Genomic DNA, 17,652 nt, shown 5'->3' on the forward strand with positions numbered 1-17,652 from the left:
TCTTGATTATTATTATTATTATTAAGAATACAGGACAACTAGAGCTGCAAATTTGTTTGATTTTTTATTAGTCAATTAAATGTCAACGATTGTGAGATGTGACAAAAGGCCATATTTACCAGACAAGTGATGTCTTATGAATTGCATATTTATTGCGAACAACAGTTACAAGTAAACAGCTTTTTCCTCTATGGGTTTGGCTAATTCTTAGGATTAAATTAGTACACAAAATTGCAACATGCAGTCTGTGGTGCACCAACAGATGCAATGCCAAATTTCTTTGCCAAGAATGTGGCAATACAGCATTCTCTGCAAAAACAAAGAATAAACAGTTCTTCCAAATGTTTCTTTTAAAGCCGGCTGTTTTTATGACTCATGCAAGCTGCATTAGGCAAGTGGTAAAGTGTAAGACTTCTCGCTAACAATCTTTAAATGCCAAAATAATATAAAGACTATTCAATTCAATCACTATTAGCTACAACAAAGGGACGATGTATAATGCTGGCTCTTTTAAGGAGTATTCATTAAAGTGGTAACAGCACAAGACGATGTCAAGGTAATGTTACAACAAGAAAAAAAAAAGTACATTATAAATCTGAAAAACATCTGAAATGTTTTTGGACTCGGCCCTTGTCCTTTCTGTGTTGAATTTGCATATTCTGCCCAAAATACGTGCATGTTAGGTATAGGATTACGGTTGTAAAATTGTAGTTCATAAAAGTTTATGAATTGTTAATTAAGTCTTAGGGGGAAAAAAAACCCATTGTTTACTAATGACATATAAAGAATTTTCACTAAGTTCACAGCTAATGACAGCCACTGATACCAGAGCAAAACACAACATAAAATTCATCTTGTCATTAAAAGCTTTTATTAATGGCACGAGCCCTACTAACGGAATCACCTTACGTCTGATGGGCTTAGCCAGACAACCTGTGAGCATTAGCCCATGTGTAGAAAACTGTCGTCTACATAGAAACATCTTTTAAATATGTGGTTGTGAAGAAATATGATATGACAATGACTGCAGCGCATCGGAGATTTGATTTTCATCATCGTCAGTGGTTGCCGGTGTTGTCTTCAGATCAGATACCTACTCCTTCTTGGCTGAGTGTGTATTTCAGATGTGTGATGTGCAATAAAACTGAAAAGCAACACTATGTGGGTGGACAAAAAACATATCTAAATGAATAAAAACAGCTTATTTGTTATTAATCATCATACATGTACTTTTTTATAGTTGTCTTTATCCTAATTTTACTTCACTTGAAGTGTCCATAATTGAAGTTATTGAAAGCACTGGAAAAAGGGTTACTGTCTTCCTTTAAAATCTACATTATGTGTCATATATTATGTGTCAATGTCATATATAGATGACGACTTGTTGATTTGACATTGCATCTGTAGTCCTGAAGCCCCCCTCCTGAGGTCTGTTTTATCAATGTCATGTATTTGGCCATTGTTCCAGTGCCAGCAATGATCTCACAACGCTATCATCCATAGTTCACATTTGAACAGAGCTCTAGGTTTACACAGCTAACACAGCTACAGCACCCAAGGCTATCAGGCATATAAGAGAGTCCACTGTCAGTCTGCCAAACCTGTTTTTTGCCACTCATCACAGGGGTACCCTTAGAAACAGTCGGTGTCATGTAACATCGCATGCAAGTAGAACACAGTTGACCCCTTGGGCCTCGGGCCACTGTGGGCCAAAATTAGTAGTATCTTGGGACCTAGAACATGACACTGTTGCTCTTTGATTTTGGGACCAAAGTATCAGCCCTTTCAGTCATTTTTTGTTGCCTCCAGCAAGGTCTCCTCTCACCTTGGGTACATAAATAGTCAAGGGCCTCCTTTTGTACTTGGGTATCAAGGGCTAACCAGAGAGGCATCTGAGCCAGTGGATGTTTTATTTAAACAGATATGACCAACTCAAGTGAATTTAAATAATATCTGAAGAACCATGATACATACACCTAGTTTATCTCATGTGTCTTTCTCACTATTTTATATCTGTTTTTTATATATGTAAGAGCTAATACATTTTTACCCAGGCATGTGGCTCTAGGGATGGTTGTGTCAGTCTGTTAGTCGGTGAGTTTGTCAAGCCACAACTTTGCCCCAGACTGAAATATTTCAACATTTTGGATTATCTGCCGTGAAATTTGCATAAATATCCATGATCTCCATGGGATGAATCCTCCTGACTTTGGTGATCTTCTGACCTTTCCTCTATGACCACCTCAATTTTAAAATTTAATTTATCCAGTGCTTTGGTTTATGACCAAATACATGCAAAACTAATGGCATTTCCATCAGCTGTGCGCAGCTGTGCTTTGTGTTTAGTGCCAATTAGCAAGTGTAAGCGTGCTAACAGCAGAAACTAAGATGGTGAACCTGGTAAACATTAGCCTGTTTGCATTGTCATTGTGGTTGTGTGAACATGTTAATTAACAATGGCAGAATAAAATAGATATTATTTTTCTTAAAATATATCTGTAAGAGCTTTTGTTTTAATATACTTTATCTAAAGAGTGTACAAGTCATATTTCCTTGTGCTTATGTTACAAAGAATACTGTAAGAAATAAAAAAGAATACTGTAAGAAAAAAATCACATACACAAATATTTAGAAACTCTACACTAAAGTATTGCTAAAATATTATATATCATATATAATGAAAATATTACAGTACAATCATTATTTCCTTAACGTTTTAATTTTTCTGTTATCAAATCTCATCTGTCAATCATGCCAGTTTCCTCGGGTCCCTCCTCCGCTGTGACGTAAAAGGGGGCGTGATCCATCATCGTTCAACGCATTAAACGGTGATAGGTTAGTCTTGGGCATGTGACACACAGCATCCAATCACAGCAGAATGCGAAGAATGAAAAAACTCACCCAAAACATGGGGCCGTGAACACGAATAGCGATGACGTTAACACCACGAACTGTGCTGTGTTGTCACCAGCTGTTGTCTGGAAGACGCAGAAAAAGTAGATGTGTCTCGACCGATTGTTCGCCCACGAGCAGACCGTAGCACCACGTTTGGAGCTGAAAGATGGTACCGGATGACTGATCGATAGCCTCGCCGGGTCTCTCAGTGATAGTATTAATTACATATCTGAAGGCATCGATAAGACAAAAACTGTGATAACGGACTAATACACGTCGGAGTTGAAGCCATTTTTCTCTGCAGTGAGTGTAATGATTTATTTACTCAGTTATAATTGGTACTCTTTTAACTCAAGTAGTGCTAGTTATCTAGTCCACACTTGTAGATCTTTGAAGCTGCGTTATGGATACTTATGTAGCCAGTTACATTTTAGGCTCTGGCAACTTACAAAACAGCATGCTGGAATGACCAAGCGCTTGTTACAGTATTTACTCTCAGTGTCAATCAGTTACTGTTGACCGTGCAGATTCTCAGCAGTGTATTTTTTTTCAAGGCAAAGGTTCCTTTTTAAAATGAGCAGACTAATACTATGACCACAGAAAATACTGGTGTCTGATTGGCTGGCAGGTGTCCCCTAAAATCATCATCATCGATTGTGTTTAATTGCAAAATATCTGAGCAAATGATAGGTGCTTTGGGATTGAATTAAAAGCAGTAGGACTGGGCCACTAAATCAATATTACTATAGTATTGATAATTAACATTGATAAGATTTATACATTTAAATTGATACATCATGATGTGCAAAATCTATATATAGACTTGTTTCCATTTATCTTACAGCAGACAGATAGTCACGCCAGCTGGGTTCAAACTAAGAGCATTTAGTGTCTGTACAGTAGGTACAGTGCCTTTCGAGTGGCACCACCGCCATCATGAATGTGGGCACGGCGCACAGCGAGGTGAACCCCAACACCCGAGTGATGAACAGCAGAGGAATGTGGCTGTCTTACATCCTGGGCATCGGCCTCCTGCACGTCATCCTGCTCAGCATTCCCTTTGCCAGCGTACCCGTGGTCTGGACCCTCACCAACCTCATTCACAATCTGGTCAGTTGAGCAGAGTGCCCATAGGCAGCAGCACTGCCACAGTTAACAGTTAGTTGTAACAGTTGTTGAAGGAGTCAGGGTCAGTGTAGGACGCACACAGTGCTGCCTGGTAAAAGGCTTTGGGTGTAGTGAAGGAAAGTAACTTTACAAAGGAGGCAGAGGCTAACACATCTCTGCACAAAGGTATTACAAGAAGACAGGAAATTTGCAGCTTCACTGCTCTTAGTCATGTTTGGTGCCAGTAATGTTTCGAACAGCATTTAATTTTTAGAGCTGAGGCGTTCCTTAGTCTTTCATCATAGACTCTGATTACCCGCGACTGGATGGCTGGCCTTCTGTTTCTGAGAAGAGTACAATAGTGACTACAATTTAATCTTGTGACAGGAATAAAGAGTTGGGGATTTGGGGGTATGGGTAATCATGCATAGCCAGACCTATTTTCAGACTTGCTTGTATTTCTTTAAACCAGTGGTTGTCAAACTTTTTGTCACACCCTCTTTGAAGTTTACAAAAAGCCCACAACATCGGCAAAAGTGGATTTCATCTTTAGCGATCATTAACAACACAGGCGATTGATAAAAAATGAATAACCTTTCTTTGATGCCATCACATGAATCCCATTCATACAACTTTAGGTCTGCTCAACATCCACGCCCCCCACTAAAAATCACAATTGTCTTGGTCCTCGCTAAGGATGCAGCGACGGTGCATTTGCAATATAGTGTCGAAAGAGAGCGGAAGGGGAGGGGAATTCTGACTGAAATAGTCGGCCAATGGCAGGCTTATATTGACAGCCTACTTCCTGTGAGCCAGATTAGGATATGGGTAGTTCATCATTCAGTTTAAAAATGTTCTTACCACATCCTGAGAGCACTTCCACTTGTTACTTGTAGGCTTCCTGCTAGGTTTTAGGGTCTATAAAGTAAATCAAGACTCCCTAGACAATTTTCCTGTAGACAGAATCTATCATCCCCCAGAACATAATTTCTGTGTTATTTCTATTTCTTCTTCTTTTTGTCTCTGACGATGTGTCTCTTGTCTGTTTCAGTGCATGTACCTCCTACTTCACACGGTCAAAGGGACGCCTTTTGAGACCCCGGACCAGGGCAAGGCTCGCCTACTTACACACTGGGAGCAGATGGACTACGGTGTGCAGTTCACTGCTTCACGCAAGTTCCTCACCATCACACCTATTGTCCTGTAAGTGCCCCACCCCCTCAAACTTATGCTTGGCTTTCAGTTGTGTAGCAGGTGGAGGGAATAGCTGATTATAAAGGATGGATCTAAAATTGATTACACGCTGAGAAATGAGTAGAGCAGGACTGTACCGAGTACTGTACCGAGGACTGTATAGAGTACGAAAGCTTGAAATTGGGAATGTTTAAACAGAGTAAGTCTTAGTGCTCCGACATGGACATGATCTCTCACCAGCTTCCCACCCACCAGCACTAATTGTATTTGTGGGAGACCATGGAAGTGGATGAGTGCTTTCCCCTGTGCCAATCAGTGTGCCACATCTACTTTAGTTCAGACTGAACTTGTGCAAAGTTGTACTGGTGCTGAATTTACTATGTACCTGTTATGGTACATCTGCAAAAAATGTGCTTTTCATTACAAAATGTATCTTGTATTTCTATTTTTGAGTTTGCTCTCACAAAGAGTGTTGATTGATTAGCGTCCCTGCTACTCCCTTATTAGCCAAGCTGACAAATTGTTAAGGGGCTTAGTATTTGCAGCAGTGCACACCTTTTCTGTCCTTATTAACCAGCATAGTTCACTTTACAGGAGACACTCTGGTTCCCTGGGGTTGATTTGCCAGCTCAGCCCTGAACATTGTAGTGATAGCACTTTTGCAGGTGTACTTTTTTACACTAGTTTCAAAGGCCTCTTAGTCATTTTGTTTTGCAACCAGTGCAAGCAGGAAGCGACAAGTGGTCAGTCTTTTGGCTCCAGGTGGTAAAGCTACACATCTGCAAGAGTCTCTCGAGAACCTTTAGTACATGTCCTTACTTGTTCAGCAAAGAACAGGATGTGTAATTCCTCATTGTAAGCTCACAAATATCCCTTACTTACCAGTTACATATGAGTTTTTCCTCCTTCGTTTAAAAAGAAATCTGTCTTCACGAAAACGCAAAAACACTTTATCATGCGCTGTCAAGAGCTATAAAGCCAGGTTGGCCAATCAGAGCCTATTAAAATGGTAAACAAAGCAGGCAGTGGCGCACAATCTAATCAAACACAGCAGATAACAGCGTGCACTCTGACGTTGCAAAACAAAAACTGTCTACACAACAACACTGCAACCAGAGTTTCTTAAAATCTTCACCCTGGCAGGAGTTTTCAAGGTTTCAGTGACCTGATACTGCGTTTCTATGTGTAGAAACGGCCAAACTGCGTAGAAAATACCCGTGTTCGTGTAGACAGGGTCTAAAAATGCTGCTTATATAAAGCGTAGTTTCTTGTTGACTCTGGTGTCTCACCAGGAGTTACACATCTGTGCATCCTCTGCAAGCAACAGAGCCAGAGTTCATGGAGAAAGTGCTGGGAACCCTCTTTAGATGCATTTCTGAAAGTATGTTGCTAGGCCACGCTTCCTGTCTGTTAATTGAGTTGCTCATTATTTCATTTGCAGCATCAGATGTGCATATTTTAGTTCAAGTCATAATCACTGATGTTGTAATCCTGTTGTTCAGCGTGTTGAAACAGTCTCACAGATTCAAGTGTTGGCACTGTCCGCTAGTTAGGAAACTTGCTGTGAAGAAAAATGAGTGAAAGGTTATTGCATATTTGAAGTGATGTTTCAACAGTTTAAATTTTAAATCCAAAATTGTGTTTACCAGGCTTGTTAACAGAATTGCATGTCTATGACACTCTGGCTACTGTTGTAGACATTAGAGAAATGCAGAATAACTTTTATCTAGAGTTAATTTGCTACTCATTTCTACCCCTGTAATCTTATTCTTCTCTTATTTGTCTCTGAATCAGGTATATACTAACCAGCTTCTACACCAAATACGATCGGGTTCATTTTGTGGTCAACACGGTTTCCTTGCTCACTGTACTCATCCCCAAGCTTCCCCAGCTGCACGGTGTGAGGATCTTTGGGATTAATAAGTACTGACAAGGCGGAAGAGGACACCTCCTTGCGAAAGTCCCCATGGACTGCTGAGAGCAAAAGAGTATCAGGCCTCTGATTTGGCTGCAGATCCGTTGCTCTCTCGCTCTCGACTCTGCTGAGCAGCACTCTAAATGAAGCCTGCTGGGGATACTGCCATGGTACCAAACCCCAGGAAAGAGACACAATACACTTTACAGAGAGCACAAAGGGAACGTGTACTTTAGTGACTGTTTGAGATTGTAAGGTTTTCCAGAGACACTTAAAAAGTGTTAAAGTAGTGTAAAAATGGAGTATTATGTCCGTTTATGTAAAAATGACCATTTACTGATGTGATAGGTGTCGGGGAGAGGACAATGTAGTTGCACAAATATCATGTGCCATCTTCCATCCATTGGCACACAGAGGCAGTAATCAAAGTTATTTTGTATGTAATGATACACTGCTGTATTTATTCAGCTTCACTTCTGCAAGAAGCTTCCTCTTACTAGAGGTTTCTGGGCTGAGAGGAGAGCAACAATACTTTAATGAAATGGTAAGGGACCTGAGAACTGCTGCAGAGGCGAGACACGTGAAACCACAAGGTTTTATATTTAGCCCTCGCTCTATTGCTTAGAGCCAAGATTGGAAAGTTAAGCAACTCTTATTTTTATCGGACCAGTTCCATATTTGGGCTCCTCTTGTCCTGCCTTGTCTCACAGAAAGCCTCCTGTCTGCAAAATTGTCTGACCTGTGTGCCTGTGTGAAGGTATGTGTAAGAGCACTCTACTGATCCAACATAGCCCTGCGATATGAGTAAAGAGATGAAATATTTCTGTCCTTACTGTATTCGTAGTTACACTACATACTGGGGACAGATGCTTGTCACAACTCTATAAAAGTCAGGACCCGTTGCATTAGTCGCAGTTTGGAATCAATGGAGGCAAATTACTACCATTACTACTTATTAGGTACGCCTGTGCAATCTAATGTAATCCAAAACAGTAGCCTTGCAGTAAATTTCGAAATACTCGAAGGTGTTTCTAACGTTGTGTTCACCCCATTTACATAAATGAAAGGGGCTGAATATTTGAAACACATAAACAACAAAATAACAGAAACATTAACCCATGAAATGGAAAGAAAACAACAACAACAAAATATGGAAAAAAAACAAAAACAATTTAAAGCTGCATTAATTTATTTATTTTAACCATTTGGGAGCACCAAACAATCGTTAAACGTAACACTGACATTATGACCGTATGAAGATTTTATACAAATGTGTTAGCCAAAATTGCTTGTTTACATTTCCAGAAGACAATGAGCGACATTAGTATTAGTATTTTGTTTTAGGCCTGATGAATTTAAATCTAATATTGACTCTCCTTTGATGCTGTTTTGGTCTCCACCATTTTTTAATAAACATATCTGGCTCTTTAGCTGCTAAAGGCTTGACTTTTTTCACCAGCTAGCCACCTCTTTGTCTGCTGTTTGGTGCTGAGTGGGTTGTGTTTTCACATCGCATCTATTGGTCCATTCTTAATTTAAAAAGTATTGACTATACTGCAGCTTTAAGATGTATTCTTCTTCCCAAACAAGACAATTCTGGTTTACGGAAATTTTAACGTCTGGTGATTTATAGAGTTGCTGCATCCGCAAAATGAAGTCTGATCTAAATCCAGATCTTTAAAGAACATCAAGTGCTCCCTATTCACCCTGTCGAAATCTGTTTTAGGATCCAAGGAAATGTATACTGTAGCAGTTATACTGTAGTGCTAAAGAGAGATATGTAACAAAGCTGCTTTGTATTAGAGTAAGAATGTCTGATGTTTTTGTTTTAAAGTTTTACATATTGCTTGTCTAATGCACGTGTATGATCTGTTTTTCATTGCACTTGCCAGTGGAAGGTTGAAGTGTCCATGAGCCATTTCAGCATGGTACTTCTCATCTTAAATTAGTTTGTTAATGTGAAGTAATGAGTAGAAATATTAAACTTTAGGGTGTGAATCAATACCTTAACAGTGATTCAGTTTGATTCATCAACCTGGAGATTTTTGTTCTCGATTCAACTGTAGAAACCAGAATTTGATTAAGTAATGAGCAGCCAAAGCGCTTAAGTCGTTAAATAAACATGTGGGATCTCAATTCTCCTTCAGCGTGAAAAATAGATAATTGCAGAGTACAAGATAATAGTGGAATAATGTTTTAACCGTGATGCAGTAATAAGAGGCAAAAAGTAATGTTTCTACTGTTTCAGTACATTTTATGATACCAAACACTTTTCAGAATGTTTCTATTAAATAGTGTTGTCAAACTGGAAGACAGACTTTTATTAACAGATTTGAAGATTGAATATCTTCTCTCCGGAAATGTGATGAAAAAATTAAACTTTCCCATATTTAAAAAATATTTATATGTTTACAAATGTTAGCCCGCAAAGTATTGGCCACACCTTTCACTCTGAGCAGTAGTGATAGCAGTAGCAATAGTAGCATAAATATTAATAATAATATTACAAGTAGTGACAATACCAATTTCATCTTTTACAGTATGGTAGACGACGGACAGGTTTTCTATGATTTTATTACTGCCATTCATGTGGTTTTATATGAATTAGCTTAACCCAATACAATTATATTCAGTTGTTTCTTTTAGCGGATTGATGTGTTGAATTGGCATCATTTAGAATTAATGCAAACCAATGGAAAACGTGGAGCAAAGAACCAAAGAATTGTGGTTTTGTAATTACTAGTTGATCTGCTGCAGCTTTCATTTTTCTATCATTATGTTTCTGAGATATTGTCACCATAAAGGGCTTTCTTCATGGACATGCTATGATATTTAATAGCACACAGCGATAATGCATATTTCATTTTGTTTTCTACTGGACCATTTAGGACATCAGATTTTGAAAGAAGTTTGAATTGAATGTCGATGTAAATGTGAAACAGTGTGCTCATGGCTTCTGTTTGTTGACAAGTGTACTTGCTTTTTGAAGGAAGTGTCAATGTGATCTTCTGTAAGAGTGCTTGACCCAAAATACAGTATTTTTCAAGTATCATCTCAAAATTGTCAGTATTTTTTTCAGATTGGACAAGATATGTTGGATATATTAAGACAGTGTCATTGTAAAGAATGGTGCACGCATTAAGTTTTTCTATTTTACATTGTAAAGGTGTTACGCCACGATGTGAGCCTGCTAAGGGCTTTGAAACCTGTTTGATCCTCCTACCTTTTTGTGGCTTTAATCATTAACACATCAGGAAGGTTGAGCATTAAATCAAAATGTAGATTTAAAGATCTGACTGCCTCCAGTCAGTGACATCTTTTGACTTGACATGTTTGTTTGTTAAGAGTTCAGTTCAAAACTTTAGATTAATTTTTTACATCTCAGAATAGTCAAGCTTCTTTTTAAGTCTCCGCACTGACACTTTCCCTAATAAAAGTAGGATCCTCGTTCAGAATGTCTAAGTTCACAATACTGGTGTGTGTCAGATACCTTTTGTGAGCAATGACCATTGAATTATCATTTATTTCTTAACTTGTTTTTTGCTAGCACCACTTGAAAACTGCTTTAGGGTTTTGTACAGGTACACGTGCAGAAGGCCTGCTGATGCCTTGCAATAGCAATATGTGTTTTGCTGCAGTACGGTTTTCCTAGAAACGACAGTTTAAACCTTCCTGCTTTGTACTCTCTGTCAATTCCAGCTGCGAGCAAACTGGTGCTTCAGATCAAAAATTTAATCCGTGGATTTTATGTCAACTTTGCAAGCTGATACAGATACTGTACAGTGCTGGCTCTGTTACACTACACCGGCGGCTTGTGAAACATTGATGAAAGTAAAGATGAGGTATTAGAGTGAATAAAAGGGCTGTTGGATTAATTACTGTGAAACAAAGATTTGGCACCTCGAAGTGAAAACCCAAATGTTTATGGAGAGAGTATATTGTGTACGATATTGACAATGAAGCATGAGCTGAAACAACCTTTCTAGTTTCATATTCAGTCCTGGAGTCAAGATTTTTGAAGGTCTGTCTAATTGACATGTTTTGCCTTTTTTATATTCATGCTGACATGACTGCATATTGACATGATATCAAAAAGGCTGTGTGAAATGGAACTGATAAGTACCCCTTTGAATCTCCATGATGAGGTAAGAAATAGAGATTAATGCTTCTGGAAAGCAGCACTTTGTTCAAAAGGCCAACTTTTCAATAACGAAGAGAAACATCTGACAGAAAAGCATTTAAATATACTAGTTTGGAGTCATTATGAACAAAAATAAATGTGTTCACATTTTCAAAATCAAATCACAGTGCCTACACATATAAAGCGGTGGATGCTAAATGTGTTTTAACTTGGAAAAAAACTAATGAAGTTAATTTAATGTTTAATTTCCACCCTGATTGAAGTAACTACTTTTCTCAATTTTTAAAAATGTTTTAATGACCATTCAAAGAAGGACAGAGAGGCAGCTAGACATTTTGTTGTGTAATTATCTAGCAAAGTTTAATTAAATTTTGTAATTTAATAGATTTTAAGCCTGATCACCCTTCCCCTCAAGATGCTTATGCTCCGATTTGCATTTTTTCATGTCCTTTTTATGTCATATGAACTATAAGAGAATGACTGGGGGCAATGTGGATGAGAATTTGTGAATGTGAAGTCATGGTCCAATTAATTGAATTACATCTTTTTCCATGTGGAGTACACAACAATGTGTGTGCGTGACCACAGTTGCACTCTAAAGATGAGTTTAGTGTTTGTATTATTCTTAATTAAAGTTAAATGTTAAGGATTTGGAGCAGGTGCATAGAATATGTACTCCTTAAAATTATTACCACAACTACGTAGCCTACTATCACTCTCCAGCAGAGGGCAGCAAATGGCTGTCATTGATTTTAATCTGAAGCGATGTCCAACCCCTATAAATAGGAATGCCTCAAGGGAAACGTTATTGGTCTTTTTCGCTTGTCTTTTTTGTCCAGAGGTTTTCTCTTCTCTGCTCTTTCACTCATTTATGCACATCCAGATTTACAGTCACATGGAAATACAATGATTTATTTTCTTTTTTAAAACCTTGTTATCAATGAAACAGGCTTAAATCTGTTTGACATATGTGACCCATTAAAATCAAGATTCATATGAAAATATGCCTCTATGTCTAAAATGATTTTTATATTTTGTCACAGAAAGCGAGTGTTCTGTTCAATCATAACATAAATGATCATGTGTGTTTTAAGCAGGAAAATATACAATATGAAGGAGATCTGATGGAACTAACAGTGTGCAGTGGAATGACTGAAAACATATTTATATCTGCAACAGTGTAATGAGTAGCCTTAAAAAATATCTGTTGTTGCTCATTACACTGTTACTCTCTCCCACATGATTCCTAAATCCAATTTATTTACTACACAGTATGTCACGTACACCGATACAGCCTCACCATTCACCCCATCTTTGGTGTTGGTGATGCAGAAGCATGTACTTTAGCTCCAGTCCATAAATTAAATCAGGATTAGACATACACAAAGAGGCTTATATTAATTCATCCAATAATAATCCACCGTCCCTTTAATAATCTTGTCTTCTCACAAGATTTGAGGAGTCCAAAAAATTAATGTGTAGCAGAACGTCACTCCACTACTCCCCTGCTTTTTAAAGGTATTGTGTTACATTTTACTGTTGATAACAGTATATCAAAATAGTTCAAATAAGCTCCACCTCAAGTAACTGCTACTGCTGCTTACACATTACTGCCTGAGTAACAATAATAATATAGTACATACTAGTAAGGTACTTTATAGCACCTTTCTAGTCTTCCAACCACCCAAAGTACTTTTAACACTTACATCATTTTTGTTAAGTCAAATGACGGACTCTTACATACAAAGGAGTCTTTTTGCAGTGTGGTATTGAAACTTTTATGTAAGAAAAAGAAACTTAAAACTTCCTCCACCACTGTACTTTTACATGGTCGTATTGTCTTGTTACTTCTTCCACTACTGGTCATACAGCTGTCTTTACATTTATGTGTGTTACAACTGTATGTTTTAATCAAAGCAGCCAGAGATTATGAGAAAAGTCATGAATATAAAACAAACCCTAATTCTGATTACGTTTAATTTTCTTTCATTGTGAGTCATACTGTGACTTCATGACTTCAACAACTTCAAGTTTGTGCTGACACTGAGCAGGACGCATGTCTGCTTTCTTCTTGCAGGAAAACAAAGTCACATGGCCGCTACACAACCAGCAACATCATTCAATATGGATGACAACCCCGCCTGAAATGCCCCCCCCCCCCCCCCCCCCCCCCCCCCCCCCCCCCCCACCCCCACACACACACACACACATCTGGTTCAATTCCATTAATTTGTTTCATAGAATAATGACTCATTGTCTCTGTGAATTAAAATGAACGTGAAACATTATTATCACATCCTCATTGTCATTACAGACCATTCAATGCTATTTGGAGGCATTATGTGAGCACTTGGCTTTCTTTCTTCAGAATTATGATGATTTCAGGGGAAAAGGTTGAGGTTTTGTTAAGAGGCTGTAGGTTATTTTCGCTGCTTAATCCCCAACCATTCAACAGTGGTCTGTAAGAGCTTCAGTGTTAGTGCTTTTATTTTTTTTCCAAATGAGCATAATAGGTCATTTAATGCCACTGTGGGGACTACGGTGTTCACTGACCTGGTTTCCAAGTTCCAAAATCAGTGTCTGGGAAAGAAAAAAACCCTGCATGCAGGGTGACTGAGGGTTTCAGCTTGGAGGAATGGCATTAACTGCACCCACTAAGCCCCGACTCCCAAATGGGTTACCAGCTCATATCGAGCTCACAGTAAAAGCGTGTGATCAAAGGCAGAAAATCTTTTCTGTGGGTCTGAAGCGAACGACTGAGCCAACAGAACAGTCGAAAGTCAGTGTCGTGGGTTAGTAGTACATACTCAAGTAAAATACTGCAGGCCAAACGTGACAGGAATATTTGAAACAGGGGGCTGCATCAGTAGAATTTATATTCAGTTCAGTGTCTGACAAGTCGATGGCATCACCTCCTAAATCTCACCTGTACTATGGTGACAATGGCGATGAAGACAGGTGGGGGACACAGGCGGTTCTGGTGGAAGTACCAGCGTCGGTCCGTCTCGCAGGGCAGGATCTCGTACGCCACATAGCGAACAAAACGCTTGTACAGACCCAGCCCCGTCTCATCCAGCAGGATCTCCCGCTGCAGTGTGCGGCGGCCATTGGCAATGGCTCGTCGGAAACTGCTGGAGCGCTTACTGTTCATCTGAGGACAAGGTGGAAAAACATGAATGTATTATTCTAAAGCGTTGAGTGCAATATCTTGTGGGCAACTGTATGGATTTTACAGAAACTCAGAGGAATGATGAGCATCTTATTCCAAATTTGACGGATATATGTCTACTTTTTATTTGTGGAGTTTCCATGATTATACCAGAAAACATTCTCACTTTATTTAAAGGAATATTGTTCAACATTTTAGGAAATACCCTTAATTGCTTTAATGCCAAGAAGTAGATGACAAGATCTATATCACTCTCATGTCTGTACTCTAAATATGAAGCTACCACCAGCAACCAGTTAGATTAGCTTAGCATAAAGACTGAAAACCGCTGGGGAAGCAGCTAACCTGGCTCTGTCTGAAGGCAAGAAATCTGCCTATCAGCACCTCTAATGCTCACTAACTAACACATTAAAACTTCCTGAAGTGTTGACTTCACAGTTAGGTTGCCAGTTACTTGTCAAGAAATAGTCACAAAATTGGTGTATAGGCTAATCCTCTTAAAACCATAACACGCCCTTTTTACACTTCAATTATTGGACAGATAAAACATATAATACAGACATATAATGTGTTAATTAGTAAACTTGTATTGGTAGGCAGATTTTGTAGCCTTTGGATAGAGCCAGGTTAGCTGTTCCTAGTATTTATGACAAGCTAAGTTAGCTAAACCAACTGCTAACTGTAGCCTTATATTTACCAGACAGACATGAAAGTTGTATTTATCTTCTCATCTATCTCTCAGCAAGAGAGCAAAAAAGCATATTTCCAAAAATGTCAAACTACAGATAAAGCTGACAGGGAGAGTTTATTGTGACTTTATGGAATCAGCAGACAACTTCAATTAATTTACTATGTTTGTTTTTTGCTACTTGGTGACTTAATGTCTTTTTTGCAATAAACTTGTCTCGAGTTGTTTTATGAGCATTACTGTCAGCAGCTGGAGGACGAGGACACCTTACCAGGATGAGCAGATCTCATCTTCGCCGCTGCTGAATTTATCATTTTAGCAATTAAATCCATAACTTTCCTCACACTAAGTGGATCAAACATCAGTAAAGGAGGATAGCTTCTTTTCATATAATCTGCGGGAAGCTCATCAGTGTGACTAATCATCCTAGATGGGGAGCCAACATTCATAAAGTACTGATTTCACAAGGGATAGCATTACAGTTTATCTGAGGTTTTACTTTTATGATCAAATAGCCAGGGGGAAAGGGTGGAGACATTGTCTTCTTTCCTGTTTTTCCGACATTGTTCCGAGGCTTCAAATAAACAGTGAAGTTTCTCTTTAGCTATTCATTCAACATGGTTCTTTTTTTGCACTTCTTGCACATTGCTACATTAAATGGGTACATTTTTGTATGACTTTGAACTTTATTTTTAACTTTCTCATGTGTGAGATCAAGTATTCACTCAAGTATCCATTATTTGCAGGAAAAATTAAGCCAAAAAGACACAAAATGATTAATTAGTAGGGGTGTCGAAAATAGATTTTTAGATATATCGCGATGCGGACTTTTATAGATGATTATGAATCGATTCACAAATGTCAATAATCAAATATCTAGAGGTTAACTGATAACATAATGTTGACGGAACGAAAAAGGTGGAACTTAAAAGTGCAGCTAAGGACCGTCTGTGTGTTGTACACAACGGATATGTGTTCTCCCTGTTCAGCACAGACAGACAGCTGAATGAATGAATGACTGCCGCTACTAAACTTTCACATGATCAGTGAAATCAATGTAACTATCGTTAATGATTTTCACCCGCACGCTGTGCAGCACGGTAGCTCTTAGCTAGCCTCCTCTGCTCATTCTTCAAAGGACAGCTACATGACAGGAGGCAGTAGGTGAAAGCGAAAGAAAAAATAAGCGCTACATGCAAACAGTGCAGGTCACAGTGTGTCCGTTAATTAAAGTCTGTCTGTTGTTTCCCAACTATTGGGAAAGTGAAGGCGGTTAGCTCTTCAGACTGCGGTCTGGAAGCTGAGCAGGACGTTTTTTGGCTGCTTGTTCAAGTTCGGTTGTTGTCATTCATCCACATATCGAGTTCAAAAATGAACAAAATGCCATTTCTCAAGGCCCATGGTGCTCAGTACAAGATTACAATAATCAACTTAGACAAGACACAAACATGGAACTACAATAGACAAGATAAAAAGAGAAACAGACATGGTGCAGTGAACACGGTGTGGCTGGAGCATTGTAAAGTGCGTAGTTCAACCCCCATCTGACTCTATACTAATACTAACAGCAGCATCAGAAATAAAAATAGCAGCAGCAGAGGTCAATAATAATGCTGTAATAATGCTTTGCAATGTTAGCTACATTTATATGAAGTAACATAAATATCTGCATGTCATTACTACCTGCTTGTTTGGATTGTTGTTAAATATGTTGCTTTAAAAGTACCAAGTAGTCACACAGTGAGATAAATACATCTTTATCCTGTTTGTTTTCACAATCGCATCGTAGCCCTTATAATCATAATGAGGTGCCTAGAAATTCCCACCCTTGATGTGATGCATCATATTGCATCGAGATATTGAATTGAATCGAATTGAAGACCTGATAATTGTAATCGAATCGAATCATGAGACCAGTGAAGATGCACACCCCTATTAATTAGTAACAGCAACATTCTTTGTGACACAGAGATAAAACAAATGCTACTAAAAGCATTTTCAGAATTACTAAAAACAGTAATGTTTAATCAATCTAAAAATATTTAATATTAAAGCCATGATACATGTTTAAACAACTGGTGATCACTCTCTTGCCACAGGAGAGATGACAGAACTGCAACTGAATATTCATGACTGATAAGAAACTTAAATAATGTAATATATAAGTGGTTTTTGATTTGGACAGGAAGTAAGTGTGACTGCCACCAGGTCTGATTGCAGCTCAGACATCATAACAAATAGGCGGTTGAAGTGGTTTTGCCCTTGAAAAGCAAATCTTTGTTAAGAGGAACTATTCCAGCATGTGTGTGTGTGTGTGTGTGTGTGTTCATGTTATCACAGACTCCAGGTTTGCTTACTGAGCAGGAGCTCTACAGCAGCCTGCAGGCCAGCCGGACCAACTCTTGATAAGTTCTTTAATAGAGGCTTAGGGTGAAAACTATCCTAATGCCACACTTTTGACAGCAGAGGCAGAGAAACATCAGGAAACAACACAGAGAGCTCTTTTTTGCCTCTGAAAATGTTGTCTGACTAGCTACCCACAG

At 38.6% G+C, this 17,652-nt stretch overlaps 2 protein-coding genes across 9 annotated transcripts in view; one reads left to right on the forward strand and one right to left on the reverse strand.

The window, feature by feature from the left end:
• rhbdl1 (rhomboid, veinlet-like 1 (Drosophila)) overlaps window positions 1-17,652 on the reverse strand; it is a 66,521-nt gene that overhangs the window by 23,446 nt on the left and 25,423 nt on the right. For 4 of the 5 annotated variants that reach the window (XM_046068502.1, XM_046068501.1, XM_046068500.1 and 1 more), the window contains one exon: window positions 14,179-14,403. In XM_046068502.1, the coding sequence (XP_045924458.1) occupies window positions 14,179-14,403 (225 nt within the window). Of the gene's footprint in view, window positions 1-14,178; window positions 14,404-14,626; window positions 14,728-17,652 lie in introns of those variants that run through there. The other variant, XM_046068503.1, reaches the window with a different exon arrangement.
• On the forward strand, window positions 2,943-13,413 carry LOC123982726 (ORM1-like protein 3). Of its 4 annotated transcripts, none has more exons than XM_046068510.1 (4): window positions 2,943-3,198; window positions 3,740-4,005; window positions 5,054-5,205; window positions 13,330-13,413. In XM_046068510.1, the coding sequence occupies exons 2-4, from the start codon at window positions 3,832-3,834 to the stop codon at window positions 13,382-13,384; spliced, it is 381 nt and encodes a 126-aa protein (XP_045924466.1). In that variant the 5' UTR covers window positions 2,943-3,198; window positions 3,740-3,831; the 3' UTR covers window positions 13,385-13,413. The 4 variants fall into 4 exon arrangements, with proteins under 4 accessions (XP_045924466.1, XP_045924462.1, XP_045924464.1 ...); XM_046068506.1 differs by lacking the exon at window positions 13,330-13,413 and adding an exon at window positions 6,991-10,171; XM_046068508.1 differs by lacking the exon at window positions 13,330-13,413 and adding an exon at window positions 6,991-10,171 and having other exon boundaries at window positions 3,743-4,005.

This window comes from Micropterus dolomieu, linkage group LG14 (assembly GCF_021292245.1).
Source record: "Micropterus dolomieu isolate WLL.071019.BEF.003 ecotype Adirondacks linkage group LG14, ASM2129224v1, whole genome shotgun sequence".
In the NCBI taxonomy this organism is placed as follows: domain Eukaryota; kingdom Metazoa; phylum Chordata; class Actinopteri; order Centrarchiformes; family Centrarchidae; genus Micropterus; species Micropterus dolomieu.

Coding starts and splice junctions, on each gene's coding strand:
- LOC123982726 (XM_046068506.1), top strand. CDS start 3,832: ATGAATGTGGGCACGGCGCACAGCGAGGTGAACCCCAACACCCGAGTG. Junction 4,006..5,053: donor CCAACCTCATTCACAATCTG/GTCAGTTGAGCA, acceptor TGTCTGTTTCAG/TGCATGTACCTCCTACTTCA. Junction 5,206..6,990: donor ACCATCACACCTATTGTCCT/GTAAGTGCCCCA, acceptor TCTCTGAATCAG/GTATATACTAACCAGCTTCT.